The sequence below is a fragment of the Heterodontus francisci genome, unplaced genomic scaffold, assembly GCF_036365525.1.
Source record: "Heterodontus francisci isolate sHetFra1 unplaced genomic scaffold, sHetFra1.hap1 HAP1_SCAFFOLD_1325, whole genome shotgun sequence".
Taxonomy (NCBI): Eukaryota; Metazoa; Chordata; class Chondrichthyes; order Heterodontiformes; family Heterodontidae; genus Heterodontus; species Heterodontus francisci.
The window spans coordinates 76,025-100,137 of record NW_027140626.1 but is presented as its reverse complement, the minus strand read 5'-3'; the positions used below and the strand labels follow the sequence as shown (position 1 = coordinate 100,137).

At 47.3% G+C, this 24,113-nt stretch overlaps 1 protein-coding gene across 1 annotated transcript in view; it reads left to right on the top strand.

Moving 5' to 3' along the window:
* Positions 1 to 3,499: 3,499 nt before the first annotated feature.
* Positions 3,500 to 24,113, top strand: part of LOC137360280 (dynein axonemal heavy chain 2-like) — a 30,900-nt gene continuing 10,286 nt past the window's right edge. Inside the window, exons 1-14 of the mRNA XM_068025774.1 lie at positions 3,500 to 3,636; positions 4,675 to 4,823; positions 6,014 to 6,147; positions 6,564 to 6,708; positions 8,186 to 8,385; positions 8,925 to 9,051; positions 10,348 to 10,534; positions 11,480 to 11,628; positions 11,715 to 11,898; positions 12,740 to 12,930; positions 14,816 to 15,007; positions 18,352 to 18,536; positions 21,730 to 21,958; positions 23,345 to 23,496. Coding sequence (XP_067881875.1) covers positions 3,510 to 3,636; positions 4,675 to 4,823; positions 6,014 to 6,147; positions 6,564 to 6,708; positions 8,186 to 8,385; positions 8,925 to 9,051; positions 10,348 to 10,534; positions 11,480 to 11,628; positions 11,715 to 11,898; positions 12,740 to 12,930; positions 14,816 to 15,007; positions 18,352 to 18,536; positions 21,730 to 21,958; positions 23,345 to 23,496 — 2,351 coding nt within the window. The 5' untranslated portion in view covers positions 3,500 to 3,509. The remainder of the gene's footprint in view (positions 3,637 to 4,674; positions 4,824 to 6,013; positions 6,148 to 6,563; positions 6,709 to 8,185; positions 8,386 to 8,924; positions 9,052 to 10,347; positions 10,535 to 11,479; positions 11,629 to 11,714; positions 11,899 to 12,739; positions 12,931 to 14,815; positions 15,008 to 18,351; positions 18,537 to 21,729; positions 21,959 to 23,344; positions 23,497 to 24,113) is intronic.

Below are 24,113 nucleotides of genomic sequence, written 5' to 3'. Positions count from 1 at the left end.
TGTCGCCTATTTTCTAAGGGTCTGTATCTCTTTGCTTCCTGCCCATTCATGTATCTGTCTAGATACATCTTAAAAGACGCTATCGTGCCCGCGTCTACCACCTCCGCTGGAAACGCGTTCCAGGCACCCACCACCCTCTGCGTAAAGAACTTTCCACGCATATCCCCCCCTAAACTTTTCCCTTCTCACTTTGAACTCGTGTCCCCTAGTAATTGAATCCCCCACTCTGGGAAAAAGCTTCTTGCTATCCACCCTGTCTATACCTCTCATGATTTTGTACACCTCAATCAGGTCCCCCCTCAACCTTCGTCTTTCTAATGAAAATAATCCTAATCTACTCAACCGCTCTTCATAGCTAGCGCCCTCCATACCAGGCAACATCCTGGTGAACCTCCTCTGCACCCTCTCCAAAGCATCTACATCCTTTTGGTAATGTGGCGACCAGAACTGCACGCAGTATTCCAAATGTTACCGAACCAAAGTCTTATACAACTGTAACATGACCTGCCAACCCTTGTACTCAATACCCCGTCCGATGAAGGAAAGCATGCCGTATGCCTTCTTGACCACTCTATTGACCTGCGTTGCCACCTTCAGGGAACAATGGACCTGAACACCCAAATCTCTCTGTACATCAATTTTCCCCAGGACTTTTCCATTTACTGTATAGTTCACTCTTGAATTGGATCTTCCAAAATGCATCACCTCGCATTTGCCCTGATTGAACTCCATCTGCCATTTCTCTGCCCAACTCTCCAATCTATCTATATTCTGCTGTATTCTCTGACAGTCCCCTTCAGTATCTGCTACTCCACCAATCTTAGTGTCGTCTGCAAACTTGCTAATCAGACCACCTATACTTTCCTCCAAATCATTTATGTATATCACAAACAACAGTGGTCCCAGCACGGATCCCTGTGGAACACCACTGGTCACACGTCTCCATTTTGAGAAACTCCCTTCCACTGCTACTCTCTGTCTCCTGTTGCCCAGCCAGTTCTTTATCCATCTAGCTAGTACACCCTGGACCCCATGCGACTTCACTTTCTTCATCAGCCTACCATGGGGAAACTTGTCAAACGCCTTACTGAAGTCCATGTATACGACATCTACAGCCCTTCCCTCATCAATCAACTTTGTCACTTCCTCAAAGAATTCTATTAAGTTGGTAAGACATGACCTTCCCTGCACAAAACCATGTTGCCTATCACTGATAAGCCCATTTTCTTTCAAATGGGAATAGATCCTATCCCTCAGTATCTTCTCCAGCAGCTTCCCTACCACTGATGTCAGGCTCACCGGTCTATAATTAGCTGGATTTTCCCTGCTACCCTTTTTAAACAAGGGGACAACATTAGCAATTCTCCAGTCCTCCGGGACCTCACCCGTGTTTAAGGATGCTGCAAAGATATCTGTTAAGGCCCCAGCTATTTCCTCTCTCGCTTCCCTCAGCAACCTAGGATAGATCCCATCTGGACCTGGGGACTTGTCCACCTTAATGCCTTTTAGAATACCCAACACTTCCTCCCTCCTTATGCCGACTTGACCTAGAGTAATCAAACATCTGTCCCTAGCCTCAACATCCGTCATGTCCCTCTCCTCCGAGTACTCGTTTAGAATCTCACCCATTTTCTCTGACTCCACGCATAACTTTCCTCCTTTGTCCTTGAGTGGGCCAATCCTTTCTCTAGTTACCCTCTTGCTCCTTATATATGAATAAAAGGCTTTGGGATTTTCCTTAACCCTGTTTGCTAAAGATATTTCATAACACCTTTTCACCCTCTTAATTCCTCGTTTCAGATTGGTCCTACATTCCCGATGAATGTGGGGGAATAAGTTAAAGGTTTTCCATTTCATTCTCCGAAGAAATGAATTGATCAAAGAAATCCATTAATGGTTTGTTACTGAGTAAATGAGAGTGACTCACACTGGGTTTATGACAGTGTGTCAGTGCTGGCAAGAAAATCATTGGCTGTATATACCACCATCTGCTGGCTATAACCTGGAACTGCAGCTCAAACAGTATCCTGCTCCCTCAGCAGCACCATCTTCCGCTCTCAAAAAAAATAACACAGGGTGAAATTGAGCATTAACTGGATCCTGAAACTGGTGCTGGATGATTCGCCACTCCATATCGATTCTGTCTGATACTTTCCAGTGAAGTGAATAGTAAAGGAATTTGAGCTGGGTGCACATAAGCAGGGTAATCTACTGTCGCCCGATCTGGTTGAACCTCCTGGTGCCTCTGGGATAAAGGGGGCTGATTTATCAGAGTAATTGCAGCCACCTGGTACATGGATTCTGCTTTTGATTACTGGTCAAACACTAATTCCCTAGAGAAACAAAACAAAGTAATTTTGACACAGTGGGTCACTTGTTGCAAAGTATATTCTCCACTTATCCTGTTCTTCCTGGCTGAGAGTGTCTGTGGCCTGCCCCTCAGACAATACCAGTGCACCAGTTACTAGGGAGCCTGCAGGAGCAGCTCTGAAACCTGCCGTTAGGTGTGTCCAAGAATTGCTCTGGCATCTGAAACTGAGTGATGTGCAAGAGCAGCTCTGCAGGGTAGGTGAGAAAACCACCAAGTATTTACAGCACAGAAACAGACATCCACTCAAAAGGTCCGCGCTGGTGTTTATGCTCCATATGACAACCACCCACCCTCTCCGCCCGCAATCCTCCCCCATCCTTCTTCATCTCACCCCCTCAGCATATCCTTCTATTCCTTTCTTATCCAGCTTCCCCTTAAATGCATCTATACTGTTCACTTCAACCACTCCCTGCAGTAGCAAGTTCTACATTCTCACCACTCTCTCGGTAAAGAAGTTTGTCCCGAATTCCCAATTGGATTTCTTAGTGACTGTCTTATATTTATGCCCTGAGTCCTGGTCTCCCCCACAAGTGGAAACATCTTCTCTACATCTACCCTATCAAACTCCTTGATAATTTCAAAGACCTCTATCAGGTCACCCCTCAGCATTCTCTTTCTAGAGAAAAGAGACCCAGACTGTTCAATCTTTCCTGATAGTTAAAAGCTCTCCGTGCTAGTATCATTCTAATGTAGTAGAAGAGATGAGAAGGTGAATCAGGAAGTATTCCCTTGGTGACTAAGTTTGGATTTGTAATGCCTGCAGATTGTAGCAGATCAAAGGAGGGGCGCAGTTCCATAGTTTTAGGGTCTTGGAAACTAACATATGAGAATAGGAGACGGTGCAATGGGAATAGATTTCAACACCATAGGCATCCATAGAGGAGGACGAGTTATGGCAGGGCACATGGAGCTTAGGAGGTAACAAGAAAAATGTTCTCTGCTTTTTCTGTCTCCTATTGTGTGGGGTAGCCTCAGTTCGACATGACCAGTCAAAAGCTTGGGATTGAGGAAAGTGGGTGCACTGTAACTCTGTGGCATCTGAAAAATAAAACCCATTTTATTGAGCCCTACAAAATATTCCTCCCACATTAATGTCTTTGTTGTCTCTCCAAAGGGACTGAAAGTCATAGATTTTCAGATGACTGATTACATGCGTGTGCTGGAAAATGGAGTGCAGTTTGGATCTCCTGTATTACTCCAGAATGTTCACGAAGAATTGGACCCATCGCTTGCCCCCATACTCAATAAATCTGTTACTAAAACTGGTAAGTGTCATTGTCAAAGCTAGAGAGAAACTCAGGTGTGGTCAAGCCCCATCAAGCAGGATACCTGACAAGGTTGGCATGGGATCTCTTCGGTACCAAGAGGACTAAACCCATCTGTAACACTGAACACTAGGAGGACTAAACTCCTTTAACACTCAAAATGAATTGTCACCTGGGTTTCTAAGCCACAATGAGTAAACTGATTTAAAATGGCTGCCCTTACATCACCAGTGGCCTAATGGATTATGGGTTCAAGTCCCATCTGGGGTGCTGCAAGTAGACTTTAAAGCATTCTGTTTTACCACCGTTGAATACGCTGGGACAGATAGATTTTTGGTCCCACAGGGAATCAAGGGATATGGGGAGCAGGGAGGAAAGTGTAATTGAAGCCCAAGATCAGCCATGATTGTACTGAATGGCGGAGTAGGCTCGATGGGCCATATGGTCTACTTCAACTCCTGTTTCTTGTGTTCTTACAGTGAGGTTGATTTAAATGGCTCCCTTTGCAGAGGCAGAATTAATATGGCACCTTTTATGATTGAGTTGCAAAGACGAGGTCCCAGGTTCGATTCCCTGGTCTGTGTTGATTCAGCTGATCTGCGCTAGGGGAGCACTGTGGGTGCCACCTTTTTTGGTATGTAGAGGGTAATATCAGCAAGGATTCCCTGTTGCAGTCACTCCTAGTGGATAGTGGGTGCATGTGGGAATTGGGATGAGTCTAGGACTGAGCTTGCCTGTGATTTGCCACTACCTGCCGCCCCCCACCAGGGACAATAGCCTGCTGAAACTCTGTATTGGACATGCATGTAGAATGGGAACCAGGGAGAGGTTGGCAGGATCAAAAGAGTGATGCAAATGCAGAATAATGAGGAAGACTATTCAACAAGAATGTAATTATTTCTTTTAATAAACTAATAAGCACAGATGTTTCTCTGCCTCTCTGAAAGTAGTGCTTCCAACATGGGCAGCTATCTCTTTAATGAAGCCCACGGCACTGGTTTCACACTCGCGATGAAAGCTGTTTCTTCCCTTCCATAGGTGGGCGCCTGCTGATGAAACTTGGAGACAAAGAGATCGAATACAACATGGAATTCCGATTTTACATCACCACCAAGTTGTCTAATCCACACTACCCCCCAGAAATCTCTACCAAGACCACGATCGTCAACTTTGCTGTCAAAGTACAGGTTGGTGCTGGGCCAATATCAAACACAGTGGGGAGGATTTCCGGGTCGGGTAGAGGAGGCTATGTACAGGCAGAACGGAGTGTAGGGGTAGGGTACAGGAGGCTCTGTACAGGGGGGCTCAGGCTCCCCTCTTTCCCACTCTCATTTGACAGCAACAGGGTTTATTCATTTTAAACAGTGGTTGTGCTTGCCACCTTTGTGAGTGTTTTACCTTTACTGTGATTGAGAAAGAACCAATTGGACAGGTTTTCTTGCGTTTAGACAAGAAAGAGGTAAGTTTATTATACTTAACACTCTAGCCTAATTTAAAAATACTAAAAATACACTAAACGTTCACGCACACATTCACACGAGAATCACATACTTTCAAATAGATTACAGGAGGGAAACAGATTTGGTGGTTGGATTAAAGTCCAGAATAAATGGAACTTAAATACAGTCTGTAAAGTGGGTAATCCAGTAGTCCTCAGCTGAAGCTGTATCCTTGAAGTTCTTGGTTGGTCAAAGTGTATTTTGGCTGGCTTGCTGTACTCAGGGTTTCCTGAAGGCAGAATCTGTAGTTGGTTCTCTTGCTCTGGTAGCTGGCTGTAGCGGTCTGGAGGCTTGGAGGGTCCCCTAGTCACAGACGCTTTTTTCCCTTGATGTTTTCTGGGGAGAGGAAGGAGAGAGAGAGAGAGACAGGGGAGCATGAGCCTTCACAGCTGCTGTCTACTTGGTTACTGCTTGTCTGTGTAACAAACTTGTTTCTTCAGAGATGAGCAGGTGGTCACATGGTTCTGCTCAATCCCCTTTGTTTCTAATAAGGTTTCTTTGGAATCTTCTAATGAAATTCAAGGTTCTACATGCCCCAGGGTGTCCATTCACACTTGGAGGGGGTTGTTTCTTTCAGAGTCAATGGGTGGGGATGGCCATGACTGCCGCTGAAGCCATTCTAGATAATTCAGTCACTTAGAGCAAGCCATTTCCCTGGCTGGGCTTCTTGTTTGACTTTTTGTCTCCAGTCCAATCTCCTGGTAGTTGAGATATAAATGGCAGTGGCCATCTTGGCTGCTTGTTTTTTAAAAGTTACTTGTAGGGTTTTTTCTCATGAAAAGTCGAAGGTAAGTTTCCAACCAATGAAATTAGTATGTCCCATTTGGCATATAGGGTTTTCCTGACAATACCCTTTATATTTCTGACCTCTGCTGTAGGGCCTGGAGGCACAGTTACTGGGCATTGTGGTGAGGAAGGAGCGGCCGGAACTGGAGGAGCAGAAGGATTCGCTGGTTATGAACATTGCAGCCGGCAGGAAGAAACTAAAAGAACTGGAGGATGAAATTCTGAGGTAAGAGGTCATGTTTGACCTTGACAAGGCCAAAGATCAAGGAGTTCAAACTTGTTTCAACTTTCATCGGCATGATTTGGTAGCCCAGGAGCTGCTGGTCACTGAACCAGGATTTGTAATCAGTCCTTTGGGCTGAATAAGGGCACCAGCAATAATCTAGCTCTCCCATCAGCCCTACTGCAGAGTGCATGTGTGGTGTCGGTGGAGGATGAAGATCATGAGTGATGCTCCACCCAGTCAAACATCTTGCTATCAGTAAACTGGTCTAAATTCAGAGGAGGAGGAGAAGGGAAAAGTCTCCAACAATCCTGAAAGGTGGAGTTAGAGGTGTGCCCTAGTTATGAAGTAGACTTTGGGGAATGCATTATAGAAATACTGGATTTCATATTTGTTCACTGCTGGTCTGTCTCCTCCAGATTGCTGAACGAGGCAACAGGATCACTACTCGATGATGTGCAGCTTGTCAATACCTTGCAGACTTCGAAGGTAACTGCTACGGAGGTTGCAGAGCAGATAGACAGCAGCGAGGCAACAGAGGTGAAGATCGATGCTGCTCGAGAGGTTAGTGCACCAACAGCAACTGAACTCAATTCAACCAACATCTGAAAGGAGACGTTTAACTTTGACCTTTCTGGTCTAACCCTGACCTTTCACCTCAACGAACTCAATTCAAACCCAGTCTTAACCGACGGAATGTAAGGGTCCATGTGAAATGAATATGGGATGGTTTCAATCCAGTTTCTGTTGGACATGGATCCGCAGCCCCTAATTCAGCACATGGTTGGCAATACCAGAACTGAGAGGTTCTAACTATCAGGAAAGACTGAACAGGCTTTGCTTCTTTTCTATAGACAAGAAAAGGCTGACCCTAACGTGACTGATAGTGGGGAAAAAATAGAATTATGAAGGGTTTAATAGGGTAAGTTATAGACAATGTGTTTCCACTTGTGGGGGAGACCTGAACTAGGAGCCATAAATATAAGAATGTTACCAATAAATCCACTAGGGAATTCAAGAGAAAATTCTTTCCCCAGAGAGTGGTGAGAATGTGGAACTCGCTACCACAGGGAGTGGTTGAGGTGAATAGTATAGATACATTTAAGGGGAAGCTGGATAAACATGAGGAAGAAAGGAAAACAAGGATGTACTGACAGGGTGAGATGAAGAGGGGTTGGGAGGAGGATTGTGTGGAGCATAAACATTTCCATGGACATCATGGGCTGAATGGCCTATTTCTGTGCTGTAGACTTAATGTGGCTTGTGGGGGATATGCAGGTGCAGTACTGGGTACCCTTCTGAGTGTGGGGCTGAGACATGCTATCGAGATTTTTTTTTAACTTGTTCAAGGGATGTGGGCATCGCTGGCAAGGCCAGCATTTATTGCCCATCCCTAATTGCCCTTGAGAAACTGGTGGCTTGCTAGGCCATTTCAGAGGGCATTTAAGAGTCAACCACATTGCTGTGGATCTGGAGTTACATGTAAGCCAGACCAGGTAAGGACAGCAGATTTCCTTCCCTAAAAGACATTAGTGAACCAGCTGGGTTTTTACAACAATCAACAATGGTTCCATGGTCACCAATAGACTAGTTTTTGTAAAGGGAACTTCACTCCGCACCCTCAACAGGATGTGCCTGACCTGAAAGTACCTTTTTCCTTTATCTCTCTCTCCCTCCCTCTTTCCCTTTCGCTTTTCCTCTACACACACCCCACCGCCCCCTCCCAAGAATAGTCAAGTCTGGAGCTAATGAAAGTATGGATGAGGGTTTCAGATGACTCTCCTGTGGCTTTGTGTACAATATGCTGCATTATAAGGACAGGAGCTGTAACATGCAATATTTTATTTCAAGGTTAATGGCCACTTTGAGGTGAGGTACTGGAGGGCAGCAGTTGAGCTTGGAACTGTTTCCACAGCAAGAGTTAGCTCCTGCAGATGAGGCCGAGAGGGAATTGGGCAGATCACCAATAGCAGAAGATTACTTGGAAAAGGTAGTCTTGAATAATTGAGAAATGTTGACCTGCATGTTTGTTTGATCTCAGGGATATCGTTCATGTGCCGAGCGAGCTTCCATCCTCTTCTTTGTGTTGAACGACATGGGCAAAATCGATCCCATGTACCAGTTCTCACTGGATGCCTACAATGACCTCTTCAACCTGAGCATCGAGAAGAGCAAGCGCAGCCCCAAGCTGCATGAGCGCATCATCAATCTGAACGTGCACCACACCTATGCTGTGTACAGGTAACAGGCCAGTGTACAGTCCGTCTAATGAGGTTTCAGGGTCAAACAGTGGGAGCACACCATGTTAGAATAGGATGGGCTTTGCACATCCATTGTCACTCTTGCCTAATATTGCCTGAGAAATTCGTATTCCCAGCACCTGTTTCTCAGGTGAAAAATGGATGCTGAACAGTCCAATATGGCGTGCGGTGTGCATGTGTTCAGTCCACTCTGGAAGCTAGTTACAGTGCCTTGTAGTGTTCCAGGACAGCCGCCTGCAACCAGCGCTGGGCTCATTGATTATGTAAATGAGATCGTGGCTGATCTGTATCTTAACTCCACTTGCCCAGCTTGGTTCTGTTACCCTTAATATCCTGACTCAACAGAAATCTATCAATCTGTTTCTGCCTCAGAGATGTGTAGGGTACCAGATTAATCAAGTTACTTTTAGTGTGCCAAATTCTCATCACTCCTAGTATAGCAGCAGGAGTGTTAATATGGCGAGGGCAGAGGGAGCAGTCGGGTAAAGTTTGTTTGTTCACCCTGCCTCTTGTTTCTAGGTACACATGCCGAGGACTCTTTGAGCAGCACAAGCTGCTTTTCAGTTTCCAGGTGTGCATCAAGATCCTAGAGGTGGCTGGAAAACTCAACATGGGCGAATACAACTTCTTCCTACGGGGGGGTGTGGTGAGTGTACCAGCAGGAGGTTTGTCTCTGTACCAACAGGGAGTGAGGTGGGTGTACTGGGCTGGGGGTTGTGGGGTGCATCAGCACGGGGTGGGGTGGTTGGGGGGAGGGGTGAGAGTACCAGTGGGTGGTGTGATGAATGTGTACCAGCGGGAGTGGGGGGTGGTGAGTGTACCAGTAGGAGCGGGGGGGTTGTGTGTGCGTGTGTGTTTACCAGCGGGGCGGGGGTGGGGTGTGGTGAGTGGGTGAGTGTACCAGTGGTCTGTGTTTCAAGATAAAGCAGAGCAAAGAACAGTACAGCACAGGAACAGGCCATTCGGCCCTCCAAGCCTGCGCCGATCTTGATGCCTGTCTAAACTAAAACCTTGATTTTAGAAGTTGGGATAATTCAAGTAGGAATAGTTAATTTACATTTTGATAATAGCAGATTAGAGTAAGGAAGGGAGTTAAGGAATTCTAGTTGAGATCCAGGGAATGGGAGATGGGGGCAATGAGTCTAGACTCAAATACAGTGAGGATGTAGGCAGGAGGAATAGTGTGTAGGATGGAAGATTTGAAGCTTAGGGGGAATAAAAGTAGAAGCTTCAGAGGGAATACTGACTATTGTATTGATAAAACAGGGGCCACTAACATGAACAACATGCATTTATATAGCACCTTCAATGCAGTAAAACATCCCAAGGTGCTTCACAAGAGCAGTTATCAAACAAAATTTAACACTGAGCCCATATAAGGAGATACCAGGACAAGTGAGCAAAAGCTTGCTCAGAGTTAGCTTTTAAGGAGCATTTTAAAGGAGGAGAGAGAGGCAGAGAGGTTTAGGGAGGGAATTCCAGAGCCACCAATGGTGGAGTGTTTAAAATTGGGGATGCAAAAGAGGCCTGAATTGGTGGGAGTGCAGAGATCTTACAGGATTGTGGGGATGGAGGACATTACGGAGATGGGGGAGGGAGCAAGGCCATGGAGGGATCTAAAACAAGTTTTACCAGGAGCCAGTGGAGGTCAACGGGCACAGGAGTGATGTGTGAACGTGATTGGGTACAAGTTAGGATTCCGACAGAGGAGAGAATAGAGAGAGAAGTTGGAGGCGCAGGTGAGAGTGAGCTTGCCAGTGAGATAAGCAGCTTTATTCGTGTTCTATCTAGGACTGTAGATGAGGTGCTAGGGGGAACCTCTTCAGATATGGGAGCGGCAATGAAGATGAATTTGGGCTTTATAGAGAGTAGGGTGCTGGCTGTTGTAAGGTTATAAAGGGAACTGTAAAATATGACCATTTTGTTTTCCTGCCTTCTACAGGTGTTGGATAGAGAGGAGCAGATGGACAATCCCTGTCCTGGCTGGCTTGCAGACATCAACTGGGACAACATTACAGAGCTCGATAAATTGACAAACTTTCACGGAATTATGAATTCCTTTGAGCAGTATCCCAAAGACTGGCATGCCTGGTACACTAATGCTGAACCGGAAACTGCAGTGTTGCCAGGTGAGTGTCCTCAGAACAGCCCAAGCACGGGCTCCTACCAGGCACCACTCTTGCTGGCCGTAGCTAACAGGACACTGTGGGCACACTTTCCTCGAGATTATCCATCCATTGAAAGCGTTACATAGAATTAACAGCACAGAAACAGGCCATTCAACCCAACTAGTTCATGCCAGTGTTTATGCTCCACATGTGTCTCTCCCATCCCTTTTTCATCTCATCCTATCAGTATATCCTATTCCTTTCTCCCTCATGTGTTTATCTAGCTTCCCCTTAAATGCATCTCTGACTTGTGTGGCTACTTATCAATCTGCATGCTGAGATTTCTCTGCTTCTGCACCCTATTGACTTTGTTACCTTCCAAGAGTGGCCGCCTTATTCGTCCTCCTAAAATGAACCACCTCACACTTGACTGTATTGAATTTCATTTCCAAACCCTTCATGCATTAGATGAAGCTCCCAGTTAGCTCTCCTGCAATTTCCCAATATGCACGTGGCTCCCAGATGGACACACGAACCCAAGACCAACCCTCTTGTCTTTATCTATACTCCCAGCTTCTAACTCAAACTGTATCTGTATAAGTTTCCTCCTCCCTTGTATTAGTGGGCTGTTTTCTTTTTCTGTACATATGCACACCAGTTACTGTACTAATCTGATTTTATCCTTCCCTCTGTCTGATCTTCCTCATGAGATGTCTCGACCCTTCATATCCTGCTCAGAATCATTCCTTGCTAGCCTCCATTGGTTCCCCATCCCGCCAACAGTAGTTTCCAAACCCTCATCCACCATGGCTTTTCTCCCCCACCCACCTTGTCTCTGTAACCTCCCCCAGCTCTAATCTTCTGCGCAAATTAGAACGGCAGATTGACTGTAGCTTGTTCCTTCTAGAGAGGACCCCACACCTGCTCGCAGTTCTAATTCACCCTGCTCTTTGTTGTGTTCTTCAGTGGAATGGGATAATACATGTAATGAGCTACAGCGGATGCTGATAGTACGCTCCTTAAGACAGGACCGCATTGCGTTCTGCGTGACGTCGTTCATCGTTAACAACCTTGGTTCCAAGTTTGTGGAGCCTCCTGTGCTGGATATGAGATCGGTTAGTGAGAAATGGAGCACCAAATCAGAATTCCAGCAAATAGCCAGCCTTCAGGAACACTAAATCACTGTTCCCCCTCCTCACAGGTCATTGATGACTCCAACTCCAGGACCCCGCTAATATTCGTGCTCTCTCCAGGGGTGGACCCCACCAACTCCTTGCTACAGCTCGCAGACTACTCGGGTATGTCGAACAGGTTCCTCGCGCTCTCGCTGGGTCAGGGGCAAGCACCCATCGCCACACGAATGATCACAGAAGGAGTGGCAGAAGGTATGTAGAGCTGATAGATGAGCACATAGATTGGAAGTATCTGGCCTGTTACAAAGCATTTAAAGCACAAAAAGGCCATTTGGCCCAACTGGTCCATGCTGGTGTTTTCCCTCCATACGAGCTACATCTCACCCTATCGGCATATCCTTCTATTCCTTTCTCTCTCATGTGCTTATCCAGCTTCCCTTAAATGCCATTTGCCTCAACCACTCCCTGTGATAGCGAGTTCCACGTTCTCACCACTCTCTGGGTAAAGAAATTGCTCCTGAATTCCCTAGTGGATTATTAATGGCCCCTAGTTCTAATCTCGCCTGAAAGTGGAAACATCTTTTCTACTTTTAACTCTGTTCTAGTTCATCCACCCTGCCAGACCCTATAGTCCCTATGTCAAGGCATCCCAGCTGGTTCTTAAAGGGTTTTCACCTGTGTTACCCTTCCTGGATTCCATGTGGTGATTCCTCTCTGCACCTCTCCTGAATTTGCCTTTCACCAGTGCGAGCAAGTTTTGAGCCAGTTTCGTCTTACAACCTCATTCAGATGTGCATGTGGGATGCTGTTGCTGAGCCCACGGGAGAATTAATCATTCGGTCCCTCCCAGCTGATCTGTCCAGACAAATCTAGACCTCCTTTTCCCTCGTCACAGCACCCAACTTTTCTCAAATGGTTCTGAGACCTTTACATCCATCAACCTACATAGATATTAATTCCTAGCATCGGTAAAATGATGGCTTACATTGTCTGTGAATTACCCAGGCTTCACATGTACTGGGTAAGAGAGAGACAATAGTGATGCAGCACAAAGACTAACCTGGTGACCTATTTTCTCTGCTTTGATTGACAGGTAACTGGGTGTTCCTTGCAAACTGTCACCTATCGCTCTCCTGGATGCCCCAGTTGGATAAGCTGATAGAACAGCTGCAAATCCAGGATCCACATCCCGACTTCCGTCTCTGGATAAGTTCCAGTCCTCATCCTGACTTTCCTGTCTCCATCCTACAAACAAGCATCAAGATGACAACGGAACCACCAAAGGTAATCCCAGGGCACTTGTCTCCATTCACATTTCAGGTGTTCCTTTCACTACTCTGATGGCTCAAAGCTCATGGAATAAATAGCAACATGGATGCAAAATTGGCTGTGTGATAGGAAACCAAGTAGTAGTTAATGGATTTTTTTTTGGACTGGAGGTAGGTTTGTGGAGTTCACCAAGAGTTGGTTTTAGGACCATTGCTGTTCCTGGCATATCTCAATGACCTAGACCTTTGTGTACAGAGCGCAATTTCAAAATTTGCAGATGATACAAAACTTGGAAACATTGTAAACTGTGAGGAGGACAGTGTAGAACTTCAAAAGGTCATAGGCAGGTTGGTGGAATGGGTGGACAAGTGGCAATAAAATTTAACGTGGAGAAGTGCGAAGTGATTCATTTTGGTAGGAAGAATGCAGAGTTCTGACGTAAGGTCACAGACCTGAAACGTTAAATGTTTCTTTCTCCACAGATGCTTCCAGACCTGCTGAGTATTTTCAGCATTTTCTGTTTTGATTTCAGATTTGCAGCATCCGAAGTATTTTGCTTTTATGATTAAGGAGGTTATGTTAAACGTGTATAGGACAGTGGTTCGGCCTCAATTGGAGTTCTGGGTGCAGCACTTTAGGAAAGATGTGAAGGCATTGGAGAGAGTGCAGAAAAAGTTCCTGACAATGGTTCCAGGAATGAGGAACTTCAGTTACGTAGATAGACTGGAGAAGTTGGGTGGCACAGTGACGCAGTGGTTAGCACCGCAGCCTCACAGTTCCAGCGACCCGGGTTCAATTCTGGGTACTGTCTGTGCGAAGTTTGCAAGTTCTCCCTGTGACTGTGTGGGTTTCCGGCGGGTGCTCTGGTTTCCTCCCACAGCCAAAGACTTGCAGGTTGATAGGTAAATTGGCCATTGTAAATTGCCCCTAGTGTAGGTAGGTGGTAGGAGGAATGTGGTAGGGAATATGGGATTAATGTAGGATTAGTATAAATGGGTGGTTGAAGGTCGGCACAGACTCGGTGGGCCGAAGGGCCTGTTTCAGTGCTGTAAAAAAAAAGTTTATTATTTAAAAAAAAAAGGGTTGGGACTGTTTTCTTTGGAGAAGAGAAAGTTGAGAGGAGATTTGATAGAGGTATTCAAAATCATGAGGAGTCTGGACAGGGTAGATAGGGAAAACCTGTTCCCATTTGTGGAGGGATCGAGAATAAGAGGACACAGATTTAAGGTAATTGGCAAAAGAAGGAATAGCGACACGAGGATAAACTTTTTCACACAGCGAGTGGATAGGATCTGGAATGCACTGCCTGAGAGTGTGGTGGTGATGGATTCAATCGAGGGAATTGGATTGTTATCTGAAAAGGAAGAATGTGCAGGGCTGTGGGGAGAAGGCCGGTGAGTGGCACTAGGTAAACTGCACTTTTGGAGAGCCAGCACGGACATGACCTCCTTCTGTGCTGTAACAGTTCTGTAATTCTGTTTTGATGCTGAAGCTGAGCTGCTGGGCCTTGTCACACACCTGCAGATGGCTCGCAGTTTCAGGCTCCTTTTCTTCACTGGCTGCTCATCCTTGGGTATGTCCCGAGAGGGGGAGTGCCATTTGGCACAGGACTGTGCGCAGCGAATTGATCCGACTTGTACCCATTATACACCTGTAAAATGGGCGTGACAACCAATTTCTCAGCCCCCCCCGCTTAATCTCTTTCAGCCAGTGATTTTGTTGTCACTCGACTGGGCTCGGGGATTATTTAATACAGTACTGCTGTGCTTTAGGAGAAATTTGGAGCTGAATGTGGGAAAGGATTGAAGTTCTCTGGATGTCCTGAGCTTTGGCTCACTTGCCCCCTTGCTCATGGTTGTCTCTCTCTTTTTCCACCCTGCCCTCTCGTTTTGCATCACAGGGCATCAAAGCAAATATGAAGCGTTTGTACAACCTGGTCACCATTCAGCAATTCAGCCGCTGCTCCAAGCCCAAGAAATATAAGAAGCTGCTGTTCGCAATGTGCTTCTTCCACAGCATCCTCCTGGAACGCAAGAAGTTCCAGCAGCTTGGCTGGAATATTATTTATGGGTTCAATGACTCAGACTTCGAGGTAAGCATGTGTAACTGAGAGCTGGCACTCAGCGAGTGCTGTTTGACTGCGACAAGATTACTTGGGCTGCAGAAACTGCCTTGTTAGTAAATCGCGTGCTCTATATTTTATATATAAATATATATATTTTATATTTTCCACTTTTAAAAAAAAAAAGTATATTTAGGTTCATTGAGCTGAGGAATGCCCAGTCCCCATCAAAAACTCCCAGGACAGGTACAGCATGGGGGGTTAGATACAGAGTAAAGCTCCCTCTACACTGTCCCCATCAAACACTCCCAGGACAGGTACAGCACGGGGTTAGATACAGAGTAAAGCTCCCTCTCTACTGTCCCATCAAACACTCTCAAGATAGGTACAGCATGGGTTAGATATACAGTAAAGCTCCCTCTACACTGTCCCCATCAAACACTCCCAGGACAGGTACAGCACGGGGGTTAGATACAGAGTAAAGCTCCTTCTACACTGTCCCATCAAACACTCCCAGGACAAGTACAGCACGGGGATTGGCTGGTCAATTTGGAGCACTTCCTGCCTGCAATCAGGGGGAGCAGCTGCACCTGTGTTGCTGCAACTGCAGAGTGGAGAGTGGAGACTGCAGCAACTGGAGAGAGGAGACTGGAGAAAGGTGAATGCAGAGTGGAGAGAAAGCATCAAGGAAGGCTGCAATTGTTTTGGAGAGGTGGGTGTCAGGGCACCTGAAAGACTCTTAAGTTTGAACTGTTTGGGGGAGGGAGAAGAGGCCTGAAGACTCAGAGGTGGGGCAGCCAAATCCAGTAGGGGCCCCTGTATTTGTATTGGTGCTTGCACACAGGGAGCTCCCTCCCCACCCCAACTGCCTGCTCGGGACAGCTGGAGTTGCCCGGGTGAAGACTGTCTTGTTAAAATCAGAAGAGGAGAGTACCGGGCGGCTCCAGCCGTCCCGGGCGAAGAAGCCTCCCCCAACTGGAAGACAACAAACAGTTTTGGACTAATTTTGATAAAGGTGCTCCAACTGGCAGTTGGATCAAACATCCTTTTCAGCCTTTCTCTCCCTTCCTCCACTCAGTCGTGTCAGTCACCTATCCTCCCCTTTTCCTTTACCATCCTACCCCATCTCCTCTACTCCCACTCCACTTTGTTTAAAGTTTGCTTTTTTTTGTTGCACTTGTGTAAATTTGTTTTGTTTCTTGGGGGTGGACGTGGCTCTTAGACCCCAAGGCAAGCCCTCCTTCGCCAGTGGCGAGGCCTTCCCGTACATATGCTGCTGCGGCTGCTGCAGCTGCACCTGTTGCCCCGTCACCGTTTGCTTTATTAACATCGAAGCATGGGGTCAAGAGCTACGTCCACCCGAACATGACTATAGAGGGATGCGTGAAAGCAATGGCCGAGGTTGTCGGCCCTTCGGCCGTTGTTGCAGCCTCTAAAATGTACGGGCAGGCAGTGTTATTCCTGAAGACCGAGCGGGCGGTGTCCCTGGCTCTGAGCAAGGGGCTCACCGTGGGCGGGACCTTTCTGCCAGTGGACCCCCTGGAGGCCACTGCGCAAAGGCTCATTCTATCCAATGTCCCACCCTTCATCCCTGGTGAGCTCCTACTTCCCCACCTGCACCATCTGGGGGAGGTAAAGACGGGGCTCACCCCAGTCCCGCTCTGTCTTCGGGAGAACAGCCTCCGACACGTGTACTCCTTCCGCCGCCAGTTATTCATGCAGCTGGCGCGGGAGGAGGTGACAGAGGGCCACTTTAATGTAGAATTCCAGGGGACGGCCTACCGCGTCTTCTGGACCATGGACGGGGTGCGGTGCCATGTCTCCTCCTGGAATGTGCCTTTGCAAAGCAGGTGTGGAAAGAGATGCAGTGGTTTTTGTCAAGGTTCATCCCAAGCAGCTCTGTAACACAGGAGTCTGTGCTCTACGGGCTGTTCCCAGGGACGCACACCGAGACAAACATCAACTGCTGCTGGAGGTCTATCAATTCGGTGAAAGACGCCCTTTGGTCTGCCCGAAACTTGCTGGTCTTCCAGCGCAAAGAGTTGTCCACCACCGAATGTTGCAGACTGGCACATTCCAAGGTCCAGGACTACGTGCTGAGGGACGCACTAAAGCTTGGGGCAGCCGCAGCAAAGGCTCGATGGGGAAAGACCACAGTGTAAGGTTCCCCCACCAAGCTGGACTGAGGGGCTGGATCCATGGGAAACCCCTCGAACTGTATCGTTAATATTCTCAATTGCTGTAAATGTAAAACTGTAATTGACATGACAATTGTGAAACGGAAGGGTTGGGAAGAAACTCATGACAGTATTGAAGGAAACTGATCTCCCTTGCAATGTTTGTATTTTTTGGTGCTGTTTGGAAACTGTTTGGCAATGTAATTTTTACAGATTTTTATGAATAAAGTATATTTTGGAAATAAAAAAAAAGAAGCCCCACGGGCTACTCACGCTATCTGGGGCAGACCAGGTGAAGGGAGACAGGTACAGAGTGTGGAGGCAGTGGTGGCCGCCCTAGGGAATTACCCAGGAGCCATAATAGGTTCAACGGCGCTGAGAGGGACTCGGCCATTGGGAGACAGATGCCCTTGGCCCTGCGCAGATGGCAGAGATAGTGGGCAGTCAGCGCTCCAGCAGTGCGAAAAAAAAAAGAAAAAAAAAACGGGGTTCGATACAGAGTAAAGCTCCCTGTACACTGTCCCTATCAAACACTCCCAGCAGAGGTACAGCATGGGTTAGATACAAAACATACGACGATATGAATAAGGAGCAGGAGTAGGCCACTCAGCCCCTCGAGCCTGCTCCGCCATTCAACAAGATCATGGCTGATCTGATTGTAACCTCAACTCCACATTTCCACCTACCCCCAATAACCTTTCACCCCATTTCTTATCAAGAATCTATCTACCACTGTCTTAAAAATATTCAAAGACTCTGCTTCCACCGCCTTTTGAGGAAGAGAATTCCAAAGACTCAAGACCCTCAGAGAAAAAATTTCTCCTCATCTATGCCTTGAATGGGCAACCCCTTATTTTTAAACAGTGACCCCAAATTCGAGATTCTCCCACAAGGGGAAACATCCTTTCCACATCCACCCTGTTAAGACCCCTCAGGACCTTATATGTTTCAACCAAGTCGCTTCTTACTCTTCTAAACTCCAGCGAATGCAAGCCTAGCCTGTCCAACCTTTCTTCATAAGACAACCCGCCCAATAAAGCACCCTCTATACTGTCCCCATCAAACACTCCCATTGAGCAGCACTGTCTTCCCATAGTTGATGAGCACAAAGTTTATAAAACGTGGGTAGGTGGTGTAGGCATGTTGGGTAATTAACAGGTATAATTCTAAAACTCAATGCCATTCTCTGTGCTACAGGTGTCAGAAAATCTACTCAGCATTTACCTGGATGAATATGAGGCTACACCCTGGGACGCCCTCAAATATCTAATTGCGGGGGTGAACTATGGAGGCCACGTGACTGATGATTGGGATCGCCGTCTGCTGACGACATATATTAATGATTACTTCTGTGACCGAGCAATCACTAGCTCTTACTTCAAGTAACCGTTGTTTTCATTTTGCTAAATGCTAGCGATACAAAAGATCCAACCAAATGACTGTCAGCCACCAGAGGCAAGGTCTCAAGTGAAATCAGTGCATGTTCTTTCCAGTGCATTTACAACTTGACCAGAAATAGCAAAAGTATCTTCCCCAGTTGTGCTTCCAAAGATCATCAACACATAGAGACCAGAAATGGTCTGTTCCCTTCAGCTATTCCACTCGCCACCTGACAGAAATAGACTTGCAGGGCTACGGGGATCGATCCGGGGAGTGGGACTGACAGCAGAGCTCCATGGAGAGCTGGCATGGACTCGATGGGCCAAATAGCCTCCTTCTGTGCCGTAAATGACTATGAATCTACCCTTACCTCAGAGGGCACAGTGTTAGTTATGCTGACGCCATTCGTCTCTATGTCACCACCACCTTGCTCGACTCCTCCACTATTGCTAAATTATCAGACTGCTTATCTGACATCCAGTACTGGACAAGCAGAAATTTCCTCCAATTAAATAATGGGATACTTGAAGCCATTGTCTTTGGTCCCCGCTCCAAACTCCGTCCCCTAGCTATCGACTCCATCCGTCTCCCTGGTAACTGTCTGAGATTGTCAGTCTGTTCACAACCTAGGTGTCACATTTGACCCCAAGATGAGCTTCTGACCTCATTCGTGCCATCACTAAGACCACCTATTTCAACCTCCATAACATCGCCAACTTCGCCCCGTCTCAGTTCATCTGTTGCTGAAACCCTCATTCATTCCTTCGTTACCACTAGCCTTGACTATTCCAATACACTCCTGGCTGCCTCCCACATTCTGCTCTCCACAAACCTGAGGTCATTCAAACTCTGCTGCACGTGTCTTAACTCTTACCAAGGCCCATTCCCCTCTCACCCCTTGCTGACCTACATTGGCTCCCGGTCAAGCAGCATCTTGATTTTAAAATTCTCATCCTTGTTTTCTAATCCCTCTATGGGCTCGCCTCTCCCTATCTCTATAAACTCCTCCAAACCCACAACTCTCTGAGGTATCTGCACACCTCGAATTCTGGCCTCATCAGCATCCCTGATTTTAATCGCTGCACCAATGGTGGCCATGCCTTCAGTTGCCTGGGCCCCACGCTCTGGAATACCCTCCCTAAACCTCTCCACTCTCGATCTCACTTTCCTCCTTTAAGACACTCTTTAAAATCTACCTCTTTGACCAGGCTTTTGGTCATCTGACCTAATATCTCCTTTTATGGCTCAGTGTCATACTTTGTTTTATAATGCTCTTGTGAAGTGCCTTGGGACGTTTCATTACATTAAAGGAGCTATATAAATATAAGTTGTATCATTCAAAGTCCACTCTCAAGAATGTTGCAACACCAAGTGCTGGAACATGGGCCTCTGATTCCCCTACCCCTCCCCCGACATGGTACTGGAGTATTACAGTTCTGTGATTTCCCCCACGCAGTGCTAGGACGTGGGTCTGTGTCTGTGATTCCCCCACACGGTGATGGGACGTGAGTCTGTGTCTGTGATTCCCCCTCGCAGTGATGGGATGTGGGTCTGTGTCTGTGATTCCCCCTCGCAGTGATGGGACGTGGGTCTGTGTCTGTGATTCCCCCACACGGTGATGGGACATGGGTCTGTGTCTGTGATACCCCCTCGTGGGGATGGGACGCGGGTCCGTGTCTGTGATTCCCCCTCGCAGTGATGGGACTTGGGTCTGTGTCTGTGATTCCCCCTCACGGTGATGGGTAGGGGTTTGTGTCTGTGATTCCCCCACACGGTGATGGGTAGGGGTTTGTGTCTGTGATTCCCCCTCGCGGGGATGGGACGCGGGTCCGTGTCTATGATTCCCCCTCGCAGTGATGGGACGTGGGTCTGTGTCTGTGATTCCCCCTCACGGTGATGGGTAGGGGTTTGTGTCTGTGATTCCCCCTTGCAGTGATGGGACATGGGTCTGTGTCTGTGATTCCCCCACACGGTGATGGGACGTGGGTCTGTGTCTGTGATTCCCCCTCACGGTGATGGGACGTGGGTCTGTGTCTGTGATTCCCCCTCGCAGTGATGGGACGTGTGTCTGTGTCTGTGATTCCCCCACACGGTGATGGGACGTGGGTCTGTGTCTGTGATTCTCCCACACGGTGATGGGACGTGGGTCTGTGTCTGTGATTCCCCCTCACGGTGATGGGTAGGGGTTTGTGTCTGTGATCCCCCCTCGCGGGGATGGGACGCAGGTCCGTGTCTGTGATTCCCCCTCGCGGTGATGGGACATGGGTCTGTGTCTGTGATTCCCCCTCACGGTGATGGGTAGGGGTTTGTGTCTGTGATTCCCCCACAAGGTGATGGGTAGGGGTTTGTGTCTGTGATTCTCCCTCACGGTGATGGGACATGGGTCTGTGTCTGTGATTCCCCCACACGGTGATGGGACGTGAGTCTGTGTCTGTGATTCCCCCTCACGGTGATGGGTAGGGGTTTGTGTCTGTGATTCTCCCACACGGTGATGGGTAGGGGTTTCCTTGTCCTCCCGTATCCTAACTTTTCCACTGATTCTGATACTGCTGATATCCTATGTCTCCACAGCCTGCCATCTAACTAATGAAAACCTCTAAAGCCTGGAGCTCTTGTTCCTGCCTGACAGTTGTTCGACATTCTCAGCTCTAGTGGGCGGCTTAGTGGCGCAGTGGTTAGCACCGCAGCCTCACAGCTCCAGGGACCTGGGTTCAATTCTGGGTACTGCGTGTGCGGAGTTTGCAAGTTCTCCCTGTGACCGTGTGGGTTTTCGCCGGGTACTCCGGTTTCCTCCCACAGCCAAAGACTTGCAGGTTGATAGGTAAATTGGCCATTGTAAATTGCCCCTAGTATAGGTAGGTGGTAGGGAATAAGGGTTACTGCAGGGTTAGTATAAATGGGTGGTTGTTGGTCAGCACAGACTCGGTGGGCCGAAGGGCCTGTTTCAGTGCTGTATCTCTAAAATAAATAAAAGTTTACTTTTTGCTAGTTTAGGATTCCTTTCTACATTAAAGGTGCTTTATAAGTGCAAGGATTTGATGTTTATAATCTCTGGCCGTACTCTGCTGTCTTATTTAAACAACTTATGATATTTTCTGTGCTTCAGCAAAGACTGTCTTTCCATACCCCTCCCCAAAGCTTATTCTTGACCATAAAGATCAAGCTTAAAATACATATTATTTGCCTTTTGTTCAGACTCTCAATCCTGGATAATTATTACATCCCCAAAGATGGAGATCTTGAATCTTACAAAGAGTACATCAACATGCTGCCTGCCATGGAACACCCAGAGGCCTTTGGGCAGCACCCCAATGCTGATGTGGCCAGCGAGATCACAGGGGCCCGCAGACTCTTCGACACCCTGCTGTCACTCCAGCCACAGATCACCACTGCCGTGGGTAAAGGAATGTCCAGAGAGGAAAAGGTAAGCCACCCACTAGACAAGAGGGCTTATGAGCTAAGCTCGCTCCTTGCAACTCCCGCATCCCAGAAAATGGCACATATCACAAAATCAGTGGATCAGAAGATGATGCTACCCGACTCTTCAACCTCTCCCCCTCCCACCCACCCTGGAGGCCCCCCGAGGGTGGAGATAAAAGATGCTACAGCCACTATTGGAAGAAGAGCTGGGGAGTTTTCCCTGGTGTCCTGGGCCACTATCCATCAACCAACATCACTTAAAACAAAAATACAGATGATCTGGTCATTATCACATTGTGGGAGCTTGCTGGTGCTAATTAGCTACATTGCAACAGTGACTACAGTTCAAAAAATGTACTTCATTGGCTGTAAAGCGCTTTGGGACATCCTGAGGTTGTAAAAGGTGCTATAGAAATGCAAGTTCTTTGTTTTTGTTGTTGTGGGATGAGTTTGTTCAGCCAAAAATGCTGGGACTAGGGAATCTGCTCTTTGTCACTATTCAGCTGATCTTCAAACCCAGTGTTAGACTGCATAAATGTGACACCTTTTCATTGCCCACTCTAGCCAACCCTGACATTGTTCCAAGTGACATCCAAGTAATTTTAGTACTGCTAGGACCTGGGGTGTAACTGGTCACTCTTACTTGCCCTTGCCTAGGAGTCCTAACAGCTAGCGTCAAGCAAAGGCTCCACCCCATCGGAACAGCATGAGGTGTAAGTCATGGCACACCATTCCCCTCCTGCTGTCAGTATCTTTACATGTTGTACGCAAAAGGCTCTCACGCCCACTGGCCTCGGCCTGCTGCAATGTTCCAGTGAAGCTCAACACAAGCTCGAAGAACATTACCTCATCTTCTGATTGGGCACTTTACTGTGTTCTGGAGTCAAAATTGAGTTCAACAATTTCAGACCATGTGCCCTTTTGATGAGGATTTTTTTAACCATGTGCTGGTCATAAACCCGTTTATCATGTTTTTGCTTTGGAAACAGCTGTTCATTATTCTGCCATTAACACTCTTTCTGGACTAATGCTTTGTCTTTTACTACAACTATTACCACTCCCTTTGCCTTTTGTTTAATGACAACTTTGTCAGTTAATCTTGTCTGCCCTCCGCTCTATCACAGACCTTTCCTTTTGTTCTTCTTCCTCCCCCCCCCCCGCTCCCCCCTCCAACGCCTTTCACTTACTCAAAGCCTATTACATTTGTAATGATTGCCAGTTCTGATGAAAGGTCATCGACCTGAAATGTTAACTCTGTTTTACTCACCACAGATGCTGCTAAACCTGCTGCGTATTTGCAGCACAACCTGTTTTTATACCAGATATCCAGCCTCTGCAGTATTTTGCTTTTATTTTACTGCAGTAGATTCACTCTGTTTCGTCACTGCAGGTGCTCGAGCTATCAGCTGACGTGCTGCAAAAGACTCCAGAGGACCTGGACTACGAAGGAACATGTGAAATGCTGCAGGATGATAACTCCCCCTTGAATGTTGTGCTGTTGCAGGAGATCCAGCGTTACAACATTCTCCTTGATATCATCAGGTTAGATTAACGCTTATTTATTTATTATTTCACTTTCCTTTCGTTCTCACCTCACAACCCCCCTTCTCTGTGTTTCCAATGGCTGCTTGTGTGCAAGGGCAGCATTAATGTTGGTGGCAGTTGTGGCTCAGTAGTAGCACTGTCGAAATCAAACACTCCCAGGACAGGTGCAGCACGGGGTTAGATACAGAGTAAAGCTCCCTCTACACTGTTCCCATCAAACACTCCCAGGACAGGTACAGCACGGGGTTAGATACAGAGTAAAGCTCCCTCCACACTGTCCCCATCAAACACTCACAGGACAGGTACAGCACGGGGTTAGATACAGAGTAAAGCTCCCTCTACACTGTCCCCAGTTTCACAGAAGAACCCAGAGAGGACTCCTCTGCCATCGGTCCTGGGGGTGGGATCGTGACTGAGGCGGGACCTGCTGTCACAGCCGGGATGTCCACCCCACAGTGTGTGGTGGGTGTGTCGGCCTCTGGCGGTGACGACCCATAGAAACATAGAGAATAGGACCAGGAGTAGGCCATTCGGCCCTTCGAGCCTGCTCCGCCATTCATTATGATCATGGCTGATCATCCAACTCAGTAACCTGTTCCCGCTTTCGTCACATA